General features: G+C 32.7%; 1 protein-coding gene and 1 pseudogene across 19 annotated transcripts in view; one reads left to right on the forward strand and one right to left on the reverse strand.

Annotated features, from left to right (window-relative positions):
* Positions 1 to 17,135, reverse strand: part of FBXO4 (F-box protein 4) — a 206,908-nt gene that overhangs the window by 182,482 nt on the left and 7,291 nt on the right. For 10 of the 19 annotated variants that reach the window (XM_023536921.1, XM_011370671.2, XM_023536919.1 and 7 more), the window contains exons 4-5: positions 17,043 to 17,118; positions 16,739 to 16,914 (exon numbers count right to left, since the gene is read on the reverse strand). In XM_023536921.1, coding sequence (XP_023392689.1) covers positions 16,739 to 16,914; positions 17,043 to 17,118 — 252 coding nt within the window. Of the gene's footprint in view, positions 1 to 9,723; positions 11,454 to 12,312; positions 12,705 to 13,622; positions 13,799 to 13,910; positions 14,143 to 16,738; positions 16,915 to 17,042; positions 17,119 to 17,135 lie in introns of those variants that run through there. The other 9 variants (XR_896494.2, XR_002782881.1, XR_896495.2 and 6 more) reach the window with 9 other exon arrangements.
* Positions 7,953 to 8,072, forward strand: LOC111746041 (annotated as a pseudogene).

Below are 17,135 nucleotides of genomic sequence, written 5' to 3' on the forward strand. Positions count from 1 at the left end.
TGTCACCTGAATCCTGTGTCACACAATGTTCATTTTCCTTTCTTTCCCTCTCTCCCTCTCTTCCTGTCCCTCCCTCTCTTCTTTCTCTCTCTCTCTCTCTCTCTCCTCCCTTCCCTCCTTACTTCATTCTCTCTCTCTCTTTCTCTCTCTCTCTCTAGTTCTCTGCTACATCAGCCTTCTCTGCTTATAATGTAGTTCTAAGACCAGAGTAAAAGGTAAGAAAGGAGACTCAGCAGATAGAAGCTAACTGGAGCCAACAACTACTTGCTCTATCAGAGAGATGCAAGAGTAAGTATTTCTGGTTGGTAGCTTGCCAATAACCTCCTGAGCAGCCCCAGCAAAGGACACTTGTGCCACAATGGATGTCAGTGGGTAGCCAATTTAAGGATACCATAACTGTCTTGACTATTTCATGACTCATAGATGTTGAATGCCTACTTGTTCTTTTCATCCTTCCCTATATTTGTTTAGAACACATACGTACTACTTAATTTATCTATGCCTAATGTGTCCCACAAGCTATATGTTAACTTAGTTTTATCTAAGACTATTCTTAAATAATGCAGCAAATATACATAAACATCATGTGCAAAATATAATTATTAACATACCGGTGGATCATTCTTATATTTTTTTTAAAAAAATGCTGATTGATCACTCATCATGAACCAGTGACTCTTCTGGTTGTTGGAAATTTGACGATGAATAAAAAATTTAAAATCCTTTCCCTTACATAGCTTACATTTTAGCAAGAGCAGCATGGTTAAGGAATACTTCTTCAGTTCATATATTCATGGGTATGGATATCTATCTACATTCACATATGTATAAATGGGTGGCTATACATATAAATGTGTGTTGAATACTTAAGTTTTTGATTAGCCTAGTTCTACTACTACAAAATCACAAGACTAAGGTCTAGAAGTATCTAAGTATTGAGGCTAATGATAAATTACACTGCACTTTCCTAACACACTGTGTCCTCATGACTATAGAATACATGGGATTGAGTAATGGCTCTGTCACTGGGTGTCTATGGACAAGGCACTTAATCTTGATGAGCCTCACACTGTATATACAGTTTATCTAAAGACTTAATGATAATATGAGGAATATAAACTAGAATAGTATGCACAAATATAATGGAGTTCCCATATTACTACCCCAATTTGTGAAGTAAGCAGTAGTGATACATATTTATGTCTACTTGGGACTATTTGTTCCTATAGTTAATAGGTATTAAAATACTTTATCCTCTAGGCTTAAGTTTATATTGCCTTCTGTACTCAAATCTTTGAGTTTATTTCTTTGATCTTCAATAAAGATATGAGATCACATGGATGTGAAGGTAGGAAAGTCACATAAGGCAAATACATCATTTAGCTTCATTCAGTCCCATTTTTGGTTTCCATCAATAGCCACCACCAAAATCTGTAAGAAAATTCTTACCAATATTATGCTCACTCTATATTCTCAACTTGCACTGCCTCATCCAATTTCCCCTCATTCTTCTATCATCATCCTATTTGAACCCTCTAAATATACTGTGCTCCATGCTGAAATTTTTTAGCAATCTTAGGATTTGCTTGCATCAGTACATAAAAAGGCATAAGCCTGTCAATGACACAAAATGAAATCAAAGCAGTACTCTTATTTCATCGAAATTCACTTTGTAGCAATAGCCTTAATTAAGAAATTTATAAGTATTCATATTTATTCAGGCTATTCTACATTTTGTTAGAAACATTTAGCCACATTAACTGTTCTTCCAGTCAGAACAAATACTTGCTATGTTTGTGGATAAGCCAATTGATGACTGTCCTTTGTTGAAAGCAAAATGTAAAAACATGTTTTGTTCTCATTTTCAATTTTCTTGTATTTCTTTATGTGTCATTGTATTTAGACCAAGGAAAGTAATTGTTCTAAGAGTGAACTTTTGAATTACTACTCAATCCCCCCAAACTGCTGGCTTCTTCCAATGGTAACAATGTCCTCAAGTTATGCTGGTAAATATAGTATAGGAATCTATGAACCTATGAAGTTAGCATCTCTGATAAAGAGAGTGATCAGATGGAGCTTGAAGCTCCACCACCTGTGTAATGGTTGAAGAACTGATGGATAATTATTCAGAGGAAAAAAAGACTGTATGGGTTGGGCAACAGCTTTTGTTATAACATAAAAGAGAAATTCGATTTATTCTATGTTGTCTCAGAAGACACAACTAGGATTGATGTGCAGAAATCATAAGGAGGGAAAGTGCAGCTCAAAAAAAGGAAGACATGCATAACAATTACCTTTTTTTTTCAAAATTAAATTATCTGATTTTGGAATCCCACCAAATAATGGAGCAACCTAAAGTTAGAATCCACACATTGTCTGAATATCATACGAATCAGAGAGAATGAATAAAACCACCAATAAGCTATGCCTATAGCATGACTAAAACAGAAAAAGACTTCAATTTTCATGTAACTAGAAAAATAAATATTCAGAAACAAGCAGAGCCACTTCTGGAGCCCCCTAAAAAGCAGCAAGTGGACACTAGAGGTGTGGAATACAAATATAAACATTTTCCAAAAGACAAGAGTCCCATCCTGAAGGCAGAAATGCAGAGAATAAATCTTATGTCTGGATTTTCAGAGTTCTGGCTATGGGGAATTGAGAGGCAGGGCCTTGAAAGGGCATACAGAGTTGGAAGTTATAACCTCTTCTGAGAAGAGTGGAAAGATGTGGAAGGGGGAAATGGCTTTGAAGACAGATTCCTAGGGATTTAAGGGGTGAGAGGGATGAAGAAAAGAAGTGATATAAATTAAAGGTTCTATGAAAACAAATGAAAATTGAAACATCAGAAGACATTATTTTCTCTCCTCTGTGCCCTCAACTAATGCAGACATTAGTTAAAGAACCTGCACTTCACCACACCAACAGAAGAGGGCACTCCTGAGCTAAGAAATCTAATAAACTACCAAACATCCTTTTCTACGTACAACTGTTAAAACTGGTCTAGAAAAAGATAAGATATTCCAAAATTAACAGACAATAAAAGACAACATCCATACTAAAGGTATTGCAATAGAAAATAAAAATAAAAAGCAAAACATTTCAGATGATGAAATTCCCCAAAAAACGAAGAAAAAAATTGTAACAAAATATGCCAAATCTAAATTACATATCCATAAACAAGCATTTGCAGTGTGAAAAAACATCTCAAGGAATTTTTTTAAAGTTCAAAATGAAAATGAACATAAAAACAGGAAGGTGTGAAATGAGAGTTGACTGAACTCTGGAACAAAACTGAAGATAAAGAAATAATCATCTCTGAAATAAAGACTAAATTAGATGACATCCATAGGCTGAGATTATAATAAGGAACATATGCAAAAAATAAAAGACAAAATAATGACAATGAAATAAAGAGAGGTAAAAAGGATGAGCAAGAAAGTGAGGGAAAACATCTAAAAAGGTGAGCATTAACGAAGTTATTAGTATAAAGATAACAAGAAAAATATAAACATAGAACATATAAAATACATATTTAATATTTAATCTTACAATATTAAGATAGAGAACATATGAAAATAAACAGACAAGATAAAAAAGAAATGCAATAAATAATACACAGTAAATATTACCTAAAATAATATGTAATAATCATATCAATAAAAATTGACTTAACTGATTTATTAAATAAAAACATCTTCGAATTAGCTTTTGTAGCAAAACCTAACTGCTAAACAAATCCAACTGTTAAATAAACAGACCCACTTAAAACAAACTGATTCAGCAAAGCTAGACCAGGTGAATGCAAGTAAATTAAAAATCCTGATATTCCAAAAGGGAGACTTTAGGCTTGAAAATATTAAATAAGACAAAGAGTTTACTTCATATGGCTAAGGGACCCAATTCACAGTGAACAAATAATGGCTATTAATGTATATTCACCAAGTAACTTCCTTAACAGAGCATAAATTACAGAAAATATGAGAAACAGAAATACAGTAATAACAGGGGACTTTAATACTTTACTCACTCAAAAACCAAAATAAGATCAAAAAGTCCAAAATAATAAGTATATACACAACATAAATACTGCAATCAATAAGGTAGATTTTCTTGACACATATCAAAAAGAACATACCTTCCTCTCGAGTACATGAAACATTCAATAGACCTGACCATCTATGAGGTCACCACAAAACCTCTATAAGTTTTATAAAGTAAAATTAATACCACATTCTCTAATTACAAAACAATATCTAAAAATTAAAAACAAAAAACAAAAAGACTCTTCAATGAAAAAGTTAATATCTTCTATTAAACAATCCTTTGGAAAAGAGGAAATAAAAACCAGAATTTCTACAGAATTATAATAATAAAAATATTACCTTAAAGAATCTATGGAATACAATAAAAACAGCAATCAGAAGAAAATTGGTAGCTTTAACTATGTATAAAATGAAAGAATGAAAGCAATTAAATGTCCAACAAAGGAAGCTGGAACAAGTACAATAAAATAAACATAAAGTAGAAAAAAGAACAAAAATACCAGCAGACACGAATAAGGTGCAAAAGAGAAAAGGAAAATACTAAAGAAATCAAAACACTAGTTCTTGAAAAAATAAGTAATAACATAGACAAAGCACTCACTAACCAAATAAAGAGGGAAAAAAGGAAAAAGCATACAAATCCAAAATAAGAAATGATAAACAGAAATTTATCACTGAAAAAAGGTTAAAAAATCATGATAGTAATTTACAAATATCTATGCAAATAAACTAGAAAACCTAGATGAAACAAATAATTTCTTAGAATTATATATATCCTTAAATATATCTGTGGAAAGGATATTAAGTATGAGAAATGCCCCACAGTAAATGATCTTAATTCACATGCTACATCAGCATATTAAAGGTTCTGAGAAGTCCTGTGTAACCTGCTTAACTTTATTAACCTACTAAGAACTAGTGTTATGTTGACTGTTATGAAGGAAATTACTATATTTTAGAATATACTTTAGAAAATGCTACTGAAAACAAATCTGATCAAAATTGTAAAAGTTAAGTTGAAATAGCTATTTTTGGGTCACAGATTGTCTTTCTGTATGTAGCAACAGTACTACCTCTGGAAATCTGGGGATAGCACTGTCATATCTTTCAGAATTTAAGAATAGTCTTATTAGTTATAGCATCACTTGACAAATGAACTAAGACTTTGTACTTTTACACTCTTATATTAAAACACAAAACAAAAAAATTTTGTCTTAATGCCATTATTGATATAGTTCCTAGAACCAAATAAGAACAACCATTAACAGATGTGTTGGTATATTTTCCTATTAAGAATGTCAGAAAATAAATTTATGGGACTGATTTTGATAAACGCATTAAATGAGTGACAAATTGTTTTACCTATAACTCTTGCATTTTCCTGAAATAAGATGCAGAAAAGCAGCAAGAAGAAAGTAGAAAATAGAACATGACCTTCAATGTACTCTGGTATAAAACTGATAGTGATATTTGTGACAAGCAGAAAAGTTAAATACTCCTTTTCCAAATTTTCATTTTAACTAAAATTTCTGTATTTCTGTGAAAAATAAAGAACCTAATAGTCCCCTGAATTATTTTATCAGATCTATTGATAGATTTTTATGTGCCTCCTTAAGTATATAGGGGTTTTTACATCAAGTTTTTCTTATGAGACTAAAAATAAAAACTCATTTTGGTAATGGTATTGTTCTGTGCATCAAAACTTACTTATTCAACAAATTCTTTTAGAGCACTTTTTTTTTGTACCAATCACTGTTCTAAGTTCTTTAAAATATTAATTTATTTAAAGCTTTTAAGAATCCTATGAAGTATATATTATTTACCTTCATTTTAAAATTAGAGAAACTCAGGCACACAGAAGATAAGCAACGTGTCCAAGATCACACAGTGATAAAGTTAAGATTTAAACACAGACCAATCTGGTTTTAGGGTTCATGAACTTAATGACTTAGCTATGCTGCCTCTAACAATTTCTTATACAGATGTATAGGAAGAAAAAGCAGCTAGAAAATTTTAAATAAAAGAAATTTAATTTGCTGACACTGTAGCAAGGTCCAGATCTTATATGTTATGCAAACTTGCTCGGGATTTATTCCAAGGGTCAAAAAATATAAAGGCACACATAATCCATTAAAAAAAGGTAAAAAGTTGTCATACTATATAGTAAAAATGAAATAATGATGAAAATCATGGGGAAAATAAGACTGCATAACTTTCCACAATATGTGATAATTAAATAGTATGATTTAGCTACTGTATGTGGACATAATGCTACAAATGTTTTAATAAATGAACATTGTGATTTAGATCATAAGGTGTCTAAGAGTATAAAATCCAAGAGTTTTGCTTTCAGATAGCACAAAGAAGGTCACAAAAGATCGTTACTGTAACCTGAAAACACAGGATAAAATGAAAATTTTACTTTAAGCCATAAAAGAACAGTAGATACAAAGAAGTCTAAATAAACTAAATTCCAGAGAAACAGGCTCCTTTGGGTGATCAAAGAGCTATGCTGTTTCTATGAGACCAACTGTCTATCCTGGGTATCTGTGAATGGATGAGCAGGCATATTATAGGAAGAGAGATTTTGCTGGGGTGAGAAAAATACCGCCAAAGCTTTTAATGACAATATGACTGATGAAATAGATTGTAAACAGAAGAACTCCACATGTGAAAACAAATTGTTGAGCCTGACAATTTTCCTCCATAAGAATTCTAGTAAGAGTCAAAGAAGACAGTCCTGAAAAGCAGAAAAAAAGCCTCGCTGTTTGATCAGTGCTTAGGTTTCAGGGCCCTGCTGGAATTACATCTAGAGATGAACTACAACTGACTATATAGGCAACCCAATTCCTTTAGATATTATAGTTTCAATAAGATCAGCTCCTTCACGGCTGCACAAAAGAAATGAGAGATATAATCTAATTTGAAAAGGAGGAAACATGGATGGATCTTGAGATAATCATGCTAAGCGAAATAAGCCAGACAGAAAAAGTTGAAAACCACATAATATCACTTATATGTAGGATTGTACCTAAAAGCAACAAACAAATAGAACAAACAAACAGAGACTCATGGACATGGACAATAGACTACTGGTTACCAGAGAGTAGAGGGAGAGCGGGGAAGTAGATGGAGTAAAAGAGGTCAAATATGTGATGACAAAAATCTAACTATGGAAGGTGAACACACAATACAATATATATGCCTTATTGCTAAATTGTACACCCGAAACTTACTGGATTTCGTTAACCAATGTCACACACACACACACACACACACACACACACACACACACACGATATAACTCAGCTCTAAGTCACCCTGGCTAACTAAAAAAAAGAAAGGATGGATTAACTTGCTTAAAAAACACACACACAAAAATTATCTAGTTTACAATCTGCTATTCTCTTAAGAATTCCCTGCATGTAATTTTTTTAGACATACAAAGAAAAAGGAAAAATGAAGCTCCAAATCGAGAAAAAAATAGTCAAGAGAGGTGTGCTAAGATAACCTAGATATTGAAATTAGTAAAATGATTTTTAAAGTAATAATTTAAATATGAAGGATGTAGTGTAAAAAATAGAATGAAGAGATCGAGAATTTTAGCAGAAAAAGGGAAGCTGTTAAAGAGAACTAAGTGAAATTTTAGAACTAAAAAATATGACTAAAATTCTTAACAATGGATGGATATAAAAGAGACTTGACAGAATAGGAGAAAAAGAACAGTAAACTCAAAGGCAGGTCAATAGAAAATATCTAAATTGAAACATGGAGAGAAAAAAAAAATTTAAACTATCATCATCAGAGACCTGTGAAACAATACCAAATGATCTCATATATATGCAACTGGAGTTCCACACGCTGTGAAAAGAATTGGGCAGGGGAAATATTTTAAAATATTGGCTAGTCTATGGCCATGCCACCCTAAATAACACCTGATTCTGACTGATCTCGGAAGCGAAGCAGGGTCAGGCCTGGTTAGTACTTGGATGGGAGACCACCTAGGAGGACTGGGTGCTGTAGGTATAAAAAATAAAGGAGGGAGGGAGAGAGGGAGAAAAGAAAAGAGGGGGAGAGGGGAAGAGGGGGAGATGGGGAAAGGGGAAGGGGGAGAGAGAAAATATTTTTAAAAAATAAATAAAAATATTGGCTAAAGATTTTCCAAAACTCATGAAAGATGGTTAACCAAACATCCAAGAGGTTTAGTTCTTTAGTTCAAAACTAAAAAAATCATACCTAGACACATAAAACTACTGGAAATTAAAGATAAAGTAAAAATTTACAGCAGCCAGGGAAGCATGATACATTCAATTTAGGGAACAAAAACAGCAATGATGGCTGACACGTCAGAAACAATGTAAGCCAAAGATAATGGAATTACATCTTTGAAGTGCCTAAGGAAAAATCAACCTAAAATTCTATTTCTAGATGTGTATTATAATCCCTAGAGCAACCACTAAAAAGATAATACAGAGATATAGCCAAAATGCCAGAATGCTTTTGGTCCTGGGAATGGCTCTACAACTTCCTACTGGATTTAACTCTTCTGCAGAGGACATAATTCAAAAAGGGAGCTACCTTATATCATTGAATAATGAAGAGAATCAGGCAAATTCTGTGGTGAAGTACACAACGGAGGGAAGTTCTACAGAGTAATTGCCCACTTTTTGTACACTTGTAGATTGAGAGTAGGCATTGTTGATGTACATGGTGCCCAGGTATCTGGTAGAATTACAGCCTTTCTGGCAGAGGTAATCAGAGTACTGACACAGGGCAACTGCAGCCACTAGAGAGAAAAGGGAAGTCTTAGAAAAGAAAAAGCCAGAAAAGGAATCCCCCAATTCCCTATCTGTATCTTTGGCTGAACCTTGTATGCAAAACCAACTCAAGCTGCTCACTTAAAGACATGAACTGAGAAAGAAAAATGAGAATGACACTCATTCCTTTAGTAAAAGAAAATTAACTTGGAATTTAGCAGACAGGATTTTTTAGAGCAGCAATTACAACCATTCTCAGTGATGTAAGGGAACAACATATGCTTCCAATGAGAAAAAAAGAAAATGTGAGGGGCGGGGGGCGGAGGGGAACAGAAAAAAAGAACCAAAAGAAATTGTAGGACAAATACAACATCTAAATTGGAAATTCATGGGATTGGTTTAACAGGAAAATAGATATAAAAAGAGTTTAGGAACTTGAAGATTAATCAATTGAAATGATCCCGAAGAAGAGAGAGAAAAGACTGAAAAAAATGAGCAAAGCCCTGGAGACAAGTTAAGTAATAACAAATGGTACCACATGTATTACACAACAGAGACTCAAAGGGGAAAAAAAGAGGAGAGAATGGCAAAATATATTTGATGAATTATAAGCCAAAATTTCTCAAATTTGGTGAACAACATAAATTTCTATATCCAGTATGCTGAATAACTCCCAAGCTAAATAAAGAAGGCCATACGTAGGTACACTGTAGTGAAACTATTGGAAACCAAGATAAAGAGTAAATGTGAAAGCAAGAAAAAAATAGACAAATTACATACAAGGGAATAAAGATGCAATTAGTGAATGACATCAGAAATTACAGAGGCTTGAAGAGAACAGAACATCTTGAAAGAACTGAAAGAAAAAACTGTCAACCCAGGATTTTATATATCTAAAAAATAAAAAAAGACTACTTGCATTATTTTTATTTTTTCTTTTAATTTCTTTTTAATATATATATGACTATATCAGCAAAAATTGAAACACTGTTTTCTGGAACTTATATGTAGGTGTAACACATTTAACAGCTATAGCAAAAAGAGTAGGAGAAAGAATAATTGGACTTACATAATTACATTCCACAGATTACACAAATTAGTACAATATTAAGTAAATCTTTGAAACACTAGGGAGATATACAGCAATCACTATAGCAACTTCTAAAAAATGCAGCTATCCAAAAAAATAGAAAATTTAAATTGATTTCTAAAAATATTAAAATAATCCAAAATAGGACAGAAGGAATGGAAAAATAACAATGAAGGGATAAATAAAAAACCAATAATAAAATGGTAGATCTGAACACAATCATATCAATAATCACATTAAATGTAAATAATCTAAACATTCTAATTAAAATGTAGGTATTACCAGAATAGAAAAAGGAAAAGCAAGCTTCACTATATTCTATTTACAAGAGATACCACTTAAAATATAAAGATAGATTCAGGTTGACTGTGAATGGATGGAAAAGATATACCAATAGAGCGATATTTTTTTTTTTAGCTGGAGTGGTTATGTTAATATTAGAGAATGGATTTTAAGACAATGAGTACTATCAGCAAAAAGAGCATTTCATAATTACAAAAAGGCCATTTCATCAGAAAAATAGAACAATCATATACGTGTACAAACCTAAAAACAGCATCAAAATGAAGCAAAAATCGACAGAATTTAAAGGAAAAATAGGCAATTCTACAATTACAGCTGAAGATTTCAATGACTCTGTTAGTAATTGATAAAACTATGCAAAAATCAACAAAGCCATATACAATATCTGAACATTATCGACTACCTTGACCTAATACCTATAAAATATTCTATCTAATGACTACAAGATATAAACTTTTCAAGTGCATATGTGATACATTTACCAAGACAGACCATAAACTGGGCCATAGAGCAAGTCTCAATAAATTTAAAAAGACTGAAATTTTACAGAGTATGTTCTCTGATAAAGAGAACTAAGTTAGATATCAATAACAATAAAATAGCTAGGAATTAAAGATTAAACAACAATAAAACAGTAATATTAAATAATCCATGAGTTGAAAATGTAATCATAAGGAATTAGAAAATATTTTAACTGAATAATACACAATATTTCAAAAGGGTGGATGCAGCTAAAGAGAGTTTATGAGAAAATCTATAGTTTTAAGTTCTTGAACTGAGAATAGACCTGTTGCCCAAGGGACAGAGTCTGCAATTTATGTCTAACCACATTAATTGTTTAAATAAAAAGTATCACTCATAGGAGAAAATTGCAGAATCCTGAGTTTACATAACTTAACACTCATATATTCCAGTATACAAAATTCTGCAACATACAAAGAAAAATGAGAATGACACCCATTCCCTTAGTAAAAGAAAATCAACTTGGAATTTAGCAGACAGGATCAATGACCCTAAGTTTCTATCTTAATAAACTAAGAGAAAATGAAATAAAAATTGAAAAATTAAAAAGCAGAAAAATAGAGATTAGAGTATAAATCAATGAAATAGAATATAGAATAAATCGGTACAATCCAAAGCCGGTTCTTTGAGAATACCAATATCAGGAATGAATGATGTAACAACTACACATATTAAAAGGAAAAAAAGGAATCCACTTTTGGCATAACAGCATGAGAAGTTCCATGATATAGCTCCCTAGAAAAAACAAAAAAAATTACTTTAAAAAACAACCTAAGTCTCTATAAGTGGTCCTAAGAGCATACAGCAATTAAAGAAACATTTATTCAAAAAAAGAGAGTCTGTTAAAACTCAATAAGAACAGCAATAGTCTGTGGGATCTGAAACAAGACCCACTCTCTATTTCCTTCAGCAAGATGGAAACTCCAATCTAGACTATAGCAGCCAAGGAAACAAGATTCCCTCTCCAAGACTTCCTGGGAGGAGCAGAATGTCAGAATTTCTCATCCTGTCACCAACTACATGTTGCTAAAGCTAAGTTCTGGATGAGTGTATCTGAGATGTGGGAGACTTCTTCGAAATAGCTCCCACTCATGGGATGAAAGTTCAATTTTGGGTACAGCACCACCAGGACATACTATGCTCTTATTATTATATTAAAATTCCTCATTTCCAATGAGATAGGAGGGCCATAATGTTTCCTCTGCAAAGTGAAAGCAATTTGTGAGAGGAGGTCATGATGTTGTAAATCTCTGGAATGTTTTCTGAGTATGGAATAAAATGTGGCTTTAGTACCTTATGAGCTTTCAAAGTTATCTGAAAATATCATGAACTTCCAGGAAAAGTTACTTTCAGTTAAACAGTATTAAATATGATATAAAGTTAACTTTTACTGTTTCAGAAAAAAAAACAGAAATTGTAATCATAATATTAAACGAAATTACAGACTATTCTAGTCTTTAAGCAGTATATTTATTAAAGTAGATAAAAACTTCTTTTCTGATAACCATTAAAGGACCCTTGAAAAGAACCTATAGAAAACTAGGGCAATCTTTGAACTGAAAAAAACAGAAATCACAAGGAATGAGTCACAAACTTGTTTTTTTACAGAATTTAATATTTTTAAAAAAAGAAAATAGAAAAATTATCAAAAAAATCTTAAAAGGTTCATTTGGGGGCTAAATGCTAGCACTGAAACTTTTTGTAATTGATTTAAGGTAAAAGCAAAAATTATATTAAAAACACAGCAGCTACAGCCATCCAATATAAAGCCTACCTGCAAAAGAGCAGGACAAAATGAGCTGAGTGAGCAAATATCCACATCATGGCCTTAGTAATAAGTTTCAAATGGTTTTTCAGTTCCCAAGGTCTAAAATGATCATCTTGCATGCTTAGATTCTACTTCTTCAAGAATCCACTGAATGCCATTCAAAAAACCAGTTAGAGTTTCAGCCTCTGTATCCTGAACCTATGAGCAGATAAAAGAGACTGTTATCAGTAGGGAAACTAAGTCCAAAATCTTATGTTTATGAGGAACATTTTTCTAGACACTAAAAAAAAAAAAAAAAAAAACCAAAGGAATCCCAGTAAACTTTGATGAGTCGCTCAAGTTTTGTCTTCTAAAGAGCTTAAATAGAAAATAAGATCTCTTATGTCATAATTATTACCAATATGAAGCTTCTAGCTTATCTTGGAACTCGGCTTTGGAAATGGGAAGATCTACCATTTCCATGACTTGTTTGTATGTATTAGGAAAAAAAAAATTCCTCCAAAGATTCCATTTTGAAAACAAAAACATTTTTGAATGAACCTACATAGTCAGAACCCAGCTGATAAATGTGACATTTTGTTGCAAAAAAGACTGCCCCTCCTCCTAATGATAAGCTAAAACTCCCATCACTCAAGAAGGTAGCTTTCAAACTGTTCCAAGAGTTTCCAGGGCTTCATGGACAGGAGAGGGGGAGGCAAAAAGACCTCTTTTTTGGCAAAAATATTTCCAATATTAAATTTTCTTTTATCTATTTTATGTAGGGGCTTTCATGTACAGTTTCATTTGATGAAAAGATTCCATGACCAAAGAAAATTTGGAGAGCAAGGAACTATAAGATGGAATCTATATTTGTGATGGCGCTAAAACATAATACATAAATGCTGAAAAATCATGATAGTGGCATCTAAAAAAACAATCCCCAATATCTCACTATATGCATGACAGGAGAGGCAAATAGGGAGCAAATGATCAGCTAAGACTTAGTGACACTCATCAAATATCTTATACCAATTAAGCTATTAAAACTGACTTTAGAGTGCTATTTCGTTAAAGAAAATAAGAAAGAATAAAATCAAATAAATTACAGAGTGAAAAATAAAATAAGATTTTTCTTGCCAAAGAAGATAGTATCTTACCATCCATGGGTGGTTTAGATGATTCAGACGTAGCTCATGCGCCAAATAAAAACAGGGCATTCTTTTTACATTTGCTTGAGAAATACAAGATAAAACCAACATTGGTCTTCCTGAAGATCCAAAAGCTGGATCTGTCATTGCCATAATATGAGAAAATTCATCTTGCCATTCATGTCCTAAGGAATGTAGTCAAAACTCTTAATTGCATTACTTGTAATGATTAAAATGATAAAATTAAAAATTAACCAAACAAGGAAACCAAAAAATAACCAGAATCCAAACATGACAAACTGTCTCTATTGCTTTGTTTATTTATTGATCTGTCATAATATTAAATTAAGTAGCCTTAATTTAATATTATTGTCCTCCTCCGTGAGCCTAACCTAATCAGGTGAGCCCTTAAAGGGATATGGTTCTTCCTGGTGAGAGATTCTCCACTGCTGGATTTGAAGATACAAGGATTCATATGGCAAGGAATGAAGATGGCCTCTTGAAGCTGACAGCAGTCCCCAGCAGAGAGCTAGCAAGGAAAGAGGGGCCTTAGTCCCATAACATTAACAACTTGAGTGAGCCAAAGTAGATTCCCCACCTCCTCCACAGAAAGAGATGCAACCCATCAACTACCCTAATTTCAGTCTATGAGATCCTAAGTTGAGAACAAAGCCATGCCATAATTAAGACTTCTGACAGAGAACTGTGAACTAATAAATAGGTGTTGTTTTAAGCCACTAGGTTGGAGATTTTATGTGCTAACGGAAAACAAACATTTAATGTAATTATCAACATGGTACATTTAAATCTATCATATACTTCTTGGATTTGGACTTGTTCTTCTGTTCTTTGTTCTTTTTTCTCTCTTTTCCTGTCTTCTCTTGGATTGAGGTTTTTAATTATTCCATTTTATCTTCACTACTGGCTTATTAAATTATACCTCTGCTACATTTTAATGGCTGCTCAAGGATTTACAAAGTACTTTTAAATAATTTTATATAATTTCACATGTAGAAGAATCTTATAATAGTTTATTTCCATCTCCTCCCTTCCATGCTGTGCTGTATTTTTAGCATGTTTTACTTTAAAGTATATCAACAATATACTGTTACTATTTTCTTTTACATAATAAGGACATTAAAATTAGAAAAAAATCTTTTATATACAGCTATACTGTTTCCATTCCAGAGTTCACTTCTTTTTGTAGATGTAATTTTCCATCTAGAATCATATTCTCCTGCCTGCTCCTTTAATATTTCTTGTAGCACAAATCTGCTGATTATGAATTTTCTCTGGTTTTGTTTGTCTGAAAAAGTCTTGATTTTGTCTTCATTTTTGAAAGATTTATTTGTGTCTTAGGCATCTGTTTTTTTTAACCATCACCTTCAGAATTCTGATGCATACCGAAGTTTGAAAGTCCTTGGATGTAAGGTTTCCCCGACCTTTGTAATACTGCAAAGATTTCTCTTCATTGCCTTCTTGCTTAGAAGTCTCTGCTCTTATCTTTGGCCCTCTATATGTTTATTTCCTTTTACTTTGGCTGCCTTCAAGAAATTCTCCTTATCTTTGGTTTTCATCAGTTTGGCTATGATGTATCTAAATGCATTTTATTTATCAGGTTTGGAGTTCTCTGAGCATCTTGGATCTGTGGCTTGTTTTTCAGAAATTTTGAAGTAATTTTGGCCATTATCTGTTCAAAATTTCCTTCTCCCCTGTTCTTACTCCCTTCGTATTTTGGAATTCTAACACATATATATATGTTAGGCCGGGGGTTGGCATACCACATTCTGCAACTCTGTTTTTATAAATAAATTTTTTTTGAAAAACACCCATGCCCAATTATTTACAAATTATCTATGGCTACTTTTGCACTATAACAGCAGAGCTGAGTAACTTTGAGAGATCACATGGCTCATATGCCTACAATACTTAACTTCTTTAAGAAATAAGTCTGCCGACCTCTGAATTAGATCATTTGATAGGTTCCCCTGGCTCTTGGATGCTCTGTTTCCCCAACTCCTACTCTTTTTCCTGTTTGTGTTAATTTGGATAATTTCAACTGATCTATCTTCGGGTTCACTGAACATTTCCTTGGCTGCTAAGTCCATTGAAGGAACTGTTCACCTATTATATTTTTCATATTTAGCATTCCCATCTCTTTCATACCTTCTTTCTGCCAAAAATTTCTATCCATTCACACATATTGTCTACCTTTTCCACTAGATCTTTTAACATATTAATCATAGTTAATTTTAATGTCCCTTTCTGAGACTGTAAGCATCCAGGTGATCTCTGGGTCTGGTTCCACTAACTGCTTTATCTCTTAACAACGGGTCATTTCATTTTGATTTTTCTTGCGTGTCTCATAATTTCTAATTTAATGGTAGATATTTTATGTAGAAGAAGAGCAGAAACTGAGGTAAAGAGGATTTACTCCCAGAAATGGGAATGCCTCTTCTGTTAGGCCATTCAGCAATGGGCTGCTAGTTCTGAGTGAGAACAATATTATATATTTATGCCCTGTTAACAGGGATTTGAGGAGGAAATTACAACACTGACATTGGCCCAATAATATTTTGATTTCGTACCTATGTAGCACTGTGAATGGCAATTATTCAGAATATATGGAGAGTGTTCTTAAATACTTATTAAATACTCTGCCCCCAAATATCTCTCTACTATCTGGAATAATTCAAACAAAGGTAAAGTTTTTCAGTTATTTGCATAAATTATTTGCATAGGGCCAGAAGCAGACAAAACAGCAATAGGAAAAGTGCAGAAGGATACAACAAAAAAATACCATGCAGTTACAGTGTCAAACTTTGTTATGCATCAGAATTCTGAAGGTAATGGTTAAAAAAAACAGATGCCCAAGACACAATCCAAATCTATGGATCATAATTCACCAGGGTAAGAACCAAGCAGCTGTGTTTTTAACAAGCTACCCAGGTGATCCTAATGCACATCTAGGTTTAAGAACTCACTATTTACAGTAATGGTCATAGAATCACATTGATAAAATTAACCATTATGTTCTTAAGAAGCCACAGTAAAGCCTAAAAACATACTTTCTCATTTGCTTTACAAAGAAAGTGTGTTTAAAAAGAAAATAAGAGAATGCTTACTTTTATGAGCTTCAGCATTTGCAACATAGATGAACCCATCAACAACTTCACACACCTTCTGAATTTGTGGAATTACACTGTACCGGCTTCCTTGTTGATCATCCCCTTCATTCTGTAGACTAAACATCTTGTTAACTGCACTTGTATGCTCTTCTCTTGCTCTATCTCTTTCCTTTCTATAAGAAAAATGTAAATATTAAACATCGACAGATACATAACAGGCTCCATCCTTCATTTTTGAAATGCTTTCATTTCAAAATGAAGTCTTGATGTCTCACATAAGTCATCAAGTAGGTAGTCTTACCTGGTAGTTGAATATAATATCAGAATGTTGAATTTATGTTGGTTGTTCAACTGAAAACTGACTCCTGATCCAATACCTAAAGGAGAAAATTAC

Source organism: Pteropus vampyrus, unplaced genomic scaffold (genome assembly GCF_000151845.1).
Source record: "Pteropus vampyrus isolate Shadow unplaced genomic scaffold, Pvam_2.0 Scaffold172, whole genome shotgun sequence".
In the NCBI taxonomy this organism is placed as follows: Eukaryota; Metazoa; Chordata; class Mammalia; order Chiroptera; family Pteropodidae; genus Pteropus; species Pteropus vampyrus.